Raw genomic sequence first — 11,255 nt, 5'->3', positions numbered from 1 at the left:
CTTTCACGCTGTTCGAAGGACTGCCCTTCCCTCAAGATGCCTCGCACATTTCAAAAAAAAAACATTTTACCTAAAAGGTTATTATAACATTACTTTTCCGCCTGACGAACATTTTGCTTCACGCTTGCATGCAATCCAACACGTCGCACCTCATCCTTCTCTTTGGAGGAGATTTTGTAGATAAGAGATGGTGGAAAAACGAAATCTTTTGCGGTAAAACACCACCCATTTTTTACGACCGATAAGTTGCCGTTTACAACGTTCGTTGTCGCTCTACTCTGCGTATCAGACCTCTCTCTCTCTCTCTTCCGTTTCGTGGTGGGGTGTGCTCTTCTTCGTTCCAACGATGGCTTCTGGTCATGAGTTCGGGGTGTCACCGGAGACGGAGAAGTTCGTTTGCGACAAACTTGTCGATCCAAGCCAGCCCATCTCCGAGAGGTTCAGGGCTCTCTTCTCCCTCCGCAACCTCGGGGGCCCCGCCGCTCGCAATGCCCTGCTTCAAGGTCCATATATTTCCGTTTTAATTCCGTCGATTTTTTTCTCTTCATGCTTTCTTGTGATTCTTCTTCCAGAACTAGGACACCTTGGAGTATATTGATTCCATGTTTTTCGGTATCGTGTTTGATGATTTGATGAAATTTTTGTTTGTAGAAAAGCATGAGCTTGTGTATGGAACTTGTGGAAAAGCATGAACATGAACTTATTAAGTGCATGAAAATTTCTTTTTCTTTCTTGTTTTTTGATGGTAGTTGAGGACTATTTGTTCGTAATTTGGCAGGTAATGAATGCAGCTACCCTAGACTGATTAATCAGTAACAAAAAATCATGATTAATGGGCAAAAAAAACGCTATTCACGTTTTGACGATGAAAAAGCTAGAATTGAAATAATAAATTTTAAACTAATTTTAAATAATCTTAAAATTGATGTCATGCACTTAATAAATTTTCATGAAAGTGCACCTAGACTTTCAAAATTTTCATCACATTGTGATTAATTGGTAAAATGAGATAAATCATAATTAATCAATTCAATCACTTTTCTGATATCCACTTCAATATTTATTTTGATGACTAGTTTTCTCTAAACCGTAAGCAATGGTGAATAGCTATATGTACGTAAACCATTAAAAAATGAGATAAACCATCACTTTTCTTATAAACCATGAGCTGTATTTACGTAGCAATGATGAATACATGTACAGCTTTAAAGAGCCCCCCCTCCCCCGGGCCCCTCCCAAAAAAAAAAACACGTAGATATGTTTTCTAGAAGTGTTTAGGAGGGTTTTACGATGGAGATCAACTGTTTATAAAGTTAATGTCGCTTTTTGACATGTTCAATGCACGAACTTCTTGCATTGGTCAATCTTTTTGTTAACAAATGGTGAAATTTCTTGTTCTTTTTTTCTTAATTTCTTTTTGTATGGATTGCCAGCAATCAGTGATTCATCAAATCTTCTTGCCCGTGAGTCTGCATTTGCATTGGGTCAGATGCAAGATGTGGAAGCAGTTCCTCCTTTACAGATGGTTCTTGTTGATCTTTCTCTTCACCCTCTTGTACGCCAGGAGGTACCCTTTCTTAAAATGCTGTTGTTAAATTTGTCTCGAGAGAAAAGTAGACTCATATACCTACACAATTAAACAAGTTTTTCAGCTTTATGATTCAAGGAGAATAATTTGGATTTGTGAATAATTTTAATGGTGCAGGCAGCTGAAGCTCTTGGTGCAATTGGTTCCGAGAGTAGCTTCCCAATTTTGAAAAGAAGTTTAGATTCCGACCCTGCAGAGGAAGTTCGTCAAACATGTGAACTGGCTCTAAGACAGATAGCAGAGAAAGCAAGCATGCCTCGTCGTTCTGAGACATCTCAGGAATTTGCACCACCATTTCAGTCTGTTGATCCTGCTCTACCAACATCTCACATTTCTTCTGTAGACCAGCTGAGGTATTGCATTGTGAAACGCTGCACATATTCCCTTCTTGGTGGGTATTTTGTTTTATTCTGTCAACTTTTAATCTTTGATTTCCTTGTATCTCAGGAATGTTCTTTTGAATGAAGAGGAAGGCTTGTATGAACGGTTCGCTGCTCTCTTTGCTCTTCGAAATCGTGGAGAGGAAGAAGCTGTTAAGGCTATTATTGCTTCTTTGGGTGCTAGAAGTGCTCTTCTGCGCCATGAGGTCTGTCCGAATCCGTCTTGGTTTCAACTTTTTTTTGTGTGTTTTTTCTCTTTCTTTTTTTATGACGACATTGTCTAGCTTCATTATTCTTAGGGACGATGATAGTGTGCTTTGATGTTTGTGCAAAATAAGGACTTGTGATATTTGTAAGGCAAAATGGGCCTCACGTTTCTGAAATCCCACTGGATCTGCTTCCCATTAAAAGTTAGCACACTATGGATCCAATACATAGTTCCAATTTTATATGGGTGGGGTCTAGTTTCCAAAATTGCTAGTCGAAATCCAATCCAGATGTCTATAAAACCATATCCAGCTTGCGTGCACACATACACACCCGCACTCTGTGTGTGTGTGTGCAAGATATAGCTGGTTTGGATGTGGATTACTCTAGTTGGGAACTAGATATGGGTTTGGTGAGTTATACCTTCCTAGGGCCAAATCAGATACGTTATATGGACTCTATATGACAGGCCCATATTCGACCCCCTAATCACATTTTCCTTTTTACATGGAAAGATCATGTTTTTGCTTGCCCCCTTCCAAACCTGAATTAATTGGTCCTTTGTATCTTGAGTGTCTGTTTGTTGTAGTATCAATTTTGGTTTACACCCTGCCTACTGGTATGCCATGTTGGTTTTCTGGTTTGGCAGGTTTTTTCATAATGGCTGTGTTGCTTGATCAAACTTATTCTGCCATGAGATCTGGAGTACCCGTAATCATGACAGCATTGTTTAAATTCTTTTTATTTCTGCTATTCATTGGAACAAGTCTTTAAATTCTTTCTTTTTCTGCTATTTATTGAAACAAGTTGGTCTGTTGTGGCTTTCATGGGATTTAAAATTTTGAATTGCTCGCCAGGCTGCATATGTTCTGGGGCAACTACAAGACAAAGCTGCTTCAGCTGCACTATCAGCAGTACTTAAAAACATTGATGAGCATCCAATGGTCAGGCATGAAGCTGCTGAAGCTCTTGGCTCTATTGCAGGTATACCCTTTTATGGATTTGTCTTTGAGGACCCTTATAAGATTCACAGGTCAACAGCATATCTGATTCCAGCAAAGAACAATTTTAATGTGTGTATAATTGTAGATCATGAAAGCGTTGCAGTTCTTGAGGAATTCACACGGGACCCGGAACCTATGGTTTCCCAGAGCTGTGAAGTTGCACTCAGCATTCTAGAGTTTGAAAGATGTGGGAAGCCGTTTGAGGTGAACTCTTATAGATTAAAACTGAAAGCTGCATGCTTGTGGAACTTCGGGGAGAAAATTACGCTAATCGTGTTTTTCTCTTTTTTTCCAGTTTTTCTACATGCAGGCACCAGAAGTGATATAGGAATCGGACGCTTCAGTGTCCCAAATAATGTCACCGAGTCTATATGTGTGCTTGTGTGAGAGTATGTATTAGGTGCGAGTATGATGTAAGGTGTGTGATTATGGTATGCGTGTATGATGTAAGGTTTGTGAATATGGTATGCGAGTATGAGGTATGCGAGTATGAGGTAAGGTTTGTGAATATGGTATGCGAGTATGTGGTGTGCGAGTATGGTGTATGTGAATATGTGGTCTGTGAGGATCAGATGTGTGAACTGTAATTTCATGCCCAAAGATGGATCATTTAGATGTATGTGTTTTAATTAGATTGCCAAATGTCCTTATGTGAAACGTTGTTGCATTGATTTTCCTAAGTATGACATGGTTCAATTAGGGGTACCAATATGGTTATTAAGAAGAAGCGATAAGGGGAAGCGGGGTAGTGAGTGTTAAAAAGCAGTATGATGTGGAAAGCGAGAGCGAGGGGTAGTGAGTGTTAAAAAGTAGTATGATGTGGAAAAGCGAAAGCGATTGTGAAAGTGTTTGAGAAGCGAAACAGAAAATGTGAAGGAAGCTAGGGGGGAGGGAAGCTAGGGGAAAGCGAGGAAGAAAAAGGAAATATAAATATTACCATGAAAAATACAAAAAATATTGAGGAATAAGGTCTTAGATTTTCTGCCGAGAATCAATTATAGCTACACATCTACAAATGAGTGATTACAAAGTGAGAATGATTTCCTTGAATACCCAATTAGATTTGATGGGTTTCTTTCCTGGGGCCAAATCCACAAGTGTCCAAGTTTTATTTTCATCCAAGGATCTCAGCTGACATGACTGCTTGCCACTTCTCACCTCTCAAGGTTATATATCAGATAGTCTCTTGGCTCTTGGGTGATAAGAGATGGAAACAACAAAGACTTAAAGATGAAGAAAAATGGCGTTCCTAATGTTGATGAAGATGATGTGTGGGCATAGAGTGCAGCTAAGTCAGTGAGTCACATTGATAATCATTTAAATATGTAGGTCAAGAGCTGGCTCGACTTGAACGTTTAGATTGATCTTGATTTTTTATGATTTTAGGTTGTGGTTCATGAATATTGATTTCAGGCTGTGACTCGTTGATTTCATAAACTGTCTCCCTCTCTTGATGATGATTATGGGATGTTTGAAAAGGGGCTAATTTTTTATTTTTTATATGTTTAACTCATGATGGGAATAGGTAAAACAAAATCTTCTTTTTGAGCACTGATTTTAGATTTGTATGAGAACTTTCTCATAGAAAATAACATCGCTATCGACAAACACTTCTTATTTTTCAAGATTGAAAACCTTGTATCCTTTTTTCCCTTAAAGAGCAACCAACGGATCTACATTTATGAGTACGAGGATCAAATTTGTGTGTGCTTGTAGTAGTGTTTATTATGTGCAAAACAAAGTCATCCAAAAACCTTTAAGTGACAATATTTTGGTTTGCTTTTGTGCAACACTTCATAAGGTATTTTCTCTAAACTATTTTTCAAAGATGAAGTTGGAATGCAATTTATAATATATGCAGTTGTAAGAATATATTCTCACCAAAACTAGTTAGGAAATTTTGCTTGAAATAGCAAAGCTCTTGCAATTTCAAGCAAATGCATATGATTGTGTTTCAGAGCTCCATTTTGTTTATGTTGGTGGAAAATATCATTATCTTTCAGAAAGGTTTGAAGAATTTCAACCCATAATCAAGATCTAATGCTCTTTACTTGAAAATTAAAATGAGTTTTTATCATCATGATAAAACATTGCATCTACTTAGTTTGAGACTTAAATCTCATTAGAAAAACCCACATAGCTCTACTATAATCATCAACCATAGTAAAAAAAAATGAGCTCTCGAATGTGAGGGAATGGAATATCCATCCCAAATGTCAAAGTACACTAAATCAAAAGGGTAAACAAAAGGGTGATTGGATTGGGTCTCAATAGTGGGAAATGATAATTTAGTATGCTTGGCTAATGGACAAATTTATATAAACAATGATTAAAAGAAACAGAATCACAAGTTTGAGACAAAAGTATAATATAGTATGCTTGGCTAATGGACAAATTTTACATAAACAATGATTAAAAGAAATAGAATCACAAGTTTGAGACAAAAGTTTTAAACAATCAAAAGAAATGTGACGCAAACGCCAATGCCATAAATCAAAATTATGCAACCTATTGGTAGAGACATCTGCCAAATTATTTTCATCCAAATCAAGATAATAAAGCGCTTCATGCACTCTATCCACTCCAATGATCTTCATCGATTGAAAGTCATAGATGTGACAATAAGAAAATTCAATGAATTGGTGAGTTTGCAAATGAATATCAAATTAAACTTGAACAACGGACCATAGAGGACATTATTCAGTTTTGTTTTGGATGTCACAAGACTTTTCCAATGTGAGTGATTATGATTCATCTAGAAGCTTAAAGGGTTTTAGGGAAAACATAGAAGGGGTGCAACACATAATCGGTTGTTCTTGTATCAAGAATCCAAATTTGAGATTGAACGAGTACGAAATTGACAAGAGGATTACCTCACATTAGTCATTGGAGATGTTTTACTTTATGACACAAAAGAGATAAGATATGTATATTGTTCTATAGTTAGTTGTGGTGCAGCGTTAGGCATCAAGCTTTCTCCTCTTTGTTCAATGTTAATTTTGGTAAGGTACCCATGCAACTCATAACATCTATCCTTTGTGTGACCAAGTTTTTTACAATGGTCACATTTTGGATGTTTCCTAAAGGTCCTGCCACTTCCTCAACTTTTCCTTATGAATCGGTTTGGGCAACCATCAACAATGTCAACTATGCTCATATCTTTCATGAATCGATTCATATGGCCAACAACAATAACAGCCACGTTCACTTCAATATTTGGAGCAACTTGAAGTTCTCTTTTACGTTCCTCTTGAAGCAACAGATGGTAAGCCTTGCTTACGGTGACCAGAGGATCAATGATAAAAAACTGACTTCGAATATTGGCATAGGATTCATTTAACCCCATCAGAAGTTGTATCAAAGATTTCTTGCTGATGCAATTTTGAAAGTGCTTTGGAAGCACCACATGTGTAGGTAGGCAAGACGATATGATTTGCTAGTTCATCCCAAAGAACCTTCATTTTTGTATAGTAGGTGGCTATTGAATGGTTCTCTTGGTGAAACATCACAATGGCAAGCTTGATCTGGATGATCTATGGTTCATTGGATTGTGAAAAACACTATTTTCAGATCATTCCAAACATCTGATGTTGTTTTGCCAAAGATGACATTTTCAGATAACTCCCATGATAAGGAGTTTAAAAACCATGAAAGAATCATATTGTTACACCTGGTCTATGTAGCAAATTTGGGTGATGATGTGTCTGGTTTGATCATAGGCCTATCGATAAAACCCATTTTTTTCTTGGCCTACAATGCTATCATGACAGCTCGACTCCATGTCATCGCATGCATTTTGTATGAGAGCAATCTTTCAGGTGATTACTATGAAAGATTGCCATCAGTTGTATACAATTGAATCATATTGAGCAACATATGGTATTTATCCATTTCATCTGATAGTTGATAATGTCCAACATGTTGTTCCTCCAACCCTTATTCTCGTCTTACCACCAACACCAATTAAGAAAGCAGGATGACCTACAGTGAAGAAAAAGAGAACAGAACATAAGGAGGTGATGTCATATAAGTGCACTGTATGTCACCAGCTTGTCCACAACATGCAAAAACATGACTAGGAAGTAATATGCGAGTATTCGATGCATTTTAAAAGTAGTCTAAGACATGCTTCTTTGTAGTTTACATAATGTTTTTTCAATTAAATGCTCTATTTTCTATTGTTTGCAAAGTATAATGTCTGCTATTTAAATCATAGGTAACTCACAATGTATGAATGTGGTGCAAGCAAAGAAGTCAACGACCAGTCACCCAACATAATTGTGATGGCTGACATTAAATAGGTTGATCAGACAAAGCCAAAGTATAGCAAAATGCTACTATTTTCCTAAGAAATTTTATTGGTCAGTGAAGTATATTACAAGTTTTTTTCGGTGTGTTTGTTTGTTCTAATCATATATGGATTATTTTAAAAATAATATGAGTATATTTACCTATTTAATGCAACGCTTAAAAAGATTCATAGTGAGACTTAGCAGTTTTCACAACAAAAAATAGTAGAATGATGCAATCTACCAAAGACTATTTACATGACCCCGTACTTCTTTGTGAGTCTATAAAGCAATGTTTTTCTTTTTTTCTTCTTTCTAATATAAACTAATCGCTAAATATTAAAATTCACAACAAATGTTCGAAACTCTCCTACATAGAGATAGAGCACGCGCATGCTTGGAGCCCGACCATGTGTCGTATCTGTTCTATAAATATGACAAGGTATGTGCTTACATGACATAAATTCAAATTGCACAACTACCATAATATTGATTTATGTTGCATATCTTGATTCCTGTAAACTGAGGCAATTATCACTATGTTCTTTTAGAGATGAATATGGAAGCTAAGGAGTTAAGGTTATACAATTCCATGGGCACTATAGAATATGATAATAAAAATACCATAGATGTGGTACGTAATGGTATTACCTATTCAATAGTGTGTTTCTTTTATTTAAGTACTCATTCGGTTTAATGTTGTGTTGTAGGTTTATTTTTTAGCAAGATGAATTGGTTACAATATTTATGCACAATGGCCGACCACTATTGTGCAAAATTTTCCTAAGTAATCAAACTAGTAATTACTTTTATACATATTTGTTAACTCATTTTGTACATATTTATTCACTTGGTATATGAATGTTACAAGTATGATTGTGGAATATATATCATTTTGTATATGCGATAATTGGGATTAGGTGAACCATTAAATTTTATACAGTTTCACCATATTGTTGATCATGTTTTATTCTTTTATATGATATTTATTGTATATTTACTAAGTAACATTTTCATAATCATGTAATTGCAGTTAGGCATCAAATGATTAAGTTATATAAACATGAAAGAAAGATCATCCATGAGGAGTGAAAGAAAATGAGAGTTGAGCTTGCAACAATGAAAGTTGATGATATGTCTAAGTTGGAGGATGTATTTGCGCTTGTGGATGTAGAGACAACATCGAACAATGAGGTGACGGATGGTGATGAGAGTTTACAAGAGCTCTTGGCACTCATGGGTATTGTTTGTTGATGGTTGTATATATAATAATGACTTTTTAATTTTGACATAATAAATAATAAACAAATTTTATGTGGATAACTATGCGGATTTTAGACTATGAATGTGGACAGGGTATTATGTGTTGATTATGGATATGAAAAATTGTATAAATTTTAAATTTATGTGGATGATTATATGTATTTTTTACTATAAAGGTGGATGACTATACAGATTTTTTACTATGCAAAGTTGAGAATTTTGCATGTACTTTGTGAAATTTCTTTCTGATTTAAAAATAATGAATGAAAATTCGCATGTACCTTACAAAATTTCTTTTTGATGACTATGCGGATTTAAAAATAAAGATGCTCATATATTGCATTCATGACATTATTTCACAAAATAAATGAATGGTAATACATTGCATTGTTTTATTCTTTCACAAAATGAAGTCACTCATACATTGCATTCATTTTATTCTTTCACAAGAATGTTGCTTCTCACTGCCACTTTGATGGAAAGAAAACATAGGATGTGCAAAGGTACATTTATATATTAGGCATCAAGAATGATGCATATCACTGTATCTTTGATGAGGGAGAAAATGTAGTATACTATCATTGATTCTACACTTTGTGTTGTTCTTCTGAATTTTTCTATCTCACTCATACCATATGATTGAACGTTGACTTTGATATACATTGAGTTTGTGTTGATGTAAAAAAAATACAGTATATCATTGATTCTACATTATCATCTTCCAACACATTTATCCAGCTATCACAGTTCATTATAGCGGAGGCACCTCATCGATTCTAAATCATCATCATTTATGATGAAAATAGATTTTCATATGTTACTTGTGGACTTTTGGTTTCCTGTCTCATTTATACCATAGGATGCGCTAACCGGAAAAACTCACTATATATGATTTTTCATCGATGAAGTGTCGACAGTCTTCTTATTGTTGATGCTTGGCCTTGAAAAAATGATCATAATTTCTCATTGATTGGAGAACACAAAAACACTAGTTTATGTGAAACCTTAGCTTTTCTTTTATACTATGCTCGTACGAAATTTCATAAGAAAAAGAAATTTCCTAATACCTGTACGATGCGAATAATTTTTTTTGCAATATAGGACTTTCATAAATTTATCAAAATTTTGCAATATGTTGTGCGATACTCTTTCAAAATTTTGCAAATTATAGACTTTCGCAACATATAAAGGTATTTTTGCAAAACAATGTGTGATACTCATTGCAATTTTGCAATATTGAACTTTCATAAATATTTTAGAATTTCACAATACTTTATGTGATACTCATTCAAAATTTTGCAAGGTACGGACTTCTACAATACTTAAACGGGTTTTTGCAACGTGTCTTGCGATATTCGTCTACAATTTTACAATGATCAAACTTTCGCAAATTTTATGATTTTTGCAGGTGGTCGCGCGGAACTCGTAACTAGTTTCACAATTCTTTTAGAATTTTGCAAACATTTTTGGAATATCGCAACCTCCGATGTGATTTTGTTGATGAGTTTCATGGGTGTATTATTTTAGCGTCATGATGCACGAAAATAAAAAATCTGCATTTGCGAGGGTTAAAAGCATTAAAAAAAAAGTGAAAACTTGTGGTATTGTCCATTTGATGAATTTGGTAATTGTAGAACATTTTTTAAAACACGTCATTTTGCCGTACAATACCGTTGTTTTCTGTTGAAAAAGGTTATGGTTTTTTACTTAGAACTTGGGTTAAACCATAGTTAGCAAAACTCTAATTAAAACACGTCACTTTCAGTAAAACTTAAAAAAAAAAATTGAAACTTAGTGCTTCCAAAAAAACATCAAAAGGCTTGTTATTATGAGATAACTAGATCACCAAAAATTACATTTATGAAATATGTAATCAATTTTATTAGATCTTGGGTTTAGATCACACTGATTTATGAATTTTAATCTTATATTTCTTATACATTAACTTGGTTTTTAAGAAAAAAGGGCATATGTATGCTCATTTTTTACTGTTTTATGAAATTAAAGCCGAACTAAACTCATTTACATTGTTTGCTGATTTTTTTATTACTCGTTTTTTCTGCCTTTTTTCATCCGTCCTTTTTAATGCAGGGAATTTTCAAAAAACGCACCTAACTTTTAGATGATAACCAAAAAGAACCTAAGTTTTTACTATTTGTAAAAAAGCACCTAACAATTTGCTTGGTTAATTAAAAAGCTCCAGTGGCCTAAACTGTTCAACTGATTGTCAAATTTATGCCATATTGACAATTTTACATTTCTCTCTTCCCTTGTCAGCCCCAAGGGGTTTGGCACAATGGGATGGGGTAGGCCCCTAGGCTGCCCCCCTGCACAAGCCAAAGCGGGGCGAGGGTAAGCTTTCCAAGTTTGATTCTGTCAGGATAGCGACCATAAATACAACAGGTAGAGCTAGCGCCACTCGGTCTCTGATCCTTGGGCGGTTTCTTCAAGTAAAAAAAAAAAAAACTCGTTTCCTTTGTTTGTTTCAATTACCACCATCTACTCTCTCTCTCCAACTCGTTTC

At 35.2% G+C, this 11,255-nt stretch overlaps 1 protein-coding gene across 1 annotated transcript; it reads left to right on the top strand.

Moving 5' to 3' along the window:
• Positions 1-346: 346 nt before the first annotated feature.
• Positions 347-3,507, top strand: LOC149818928 (deoxyhypusine hydroxylase-A-like). The gene is made up of 7 exons (XM_089986309.1): positions 347-503; positions 1,434-1,567; positions 1,706-1,941; positions 2,036-2,174; positions 3,033-3,159; positions 3,265-3,383; positions 3,490-3,507. Exons 1-7 carry the CDS (start codon positions 347-349, stop codon positions 3,505-3,507), a joined length of 930 nt encoding a protein of 309 aa, XP_089842435.1.
• Positions 3,508-11,255: the final 7,748 nt, after the last annotated feature.

This window comes from Nuphar pumila, chromosome 13, assembly GCF_984573655.1.
Source record: "Nuphar pumila chromosome 13, dmNupPumi1.hap1.1, whole genome shotgun sequence".
NCBI lineage: Eukaryota > Viridiplantae > Streptophyta > Magnoliopsida > Nymphaeales > Nymphaeaceae > Nuphar > Nuphar pumila.
The sequence above is the reverse complement of the archived record's forward strand: the minus strand, read 5'-3'. Positions and strand labels throughout refer to the sequence as shown.

Coding starts and splice junctions, on each gene's coding strand:
- LOC149818928 (XM_089986309.1), top strand. CDS start 347: ATGGCTTCTGGTCATGAGTTCGGGGTGTCACCGGAGACGGAGAAGTTC. Junction 1,568..1,705: donor ACCCTCTTGTACGCCAGGAG/GTACCCTTTCTT, acceptor TTAATGGTGCAG/GCAGCTGAAGCTCTTGGTGC. Junction 3,160..3,264: donor AGCTCTTGGCTCTATTGCAG/GTATACCCTTTT, acceptor GTATAATTGTAG/ATCATGAAAGCGTTGCAGTT.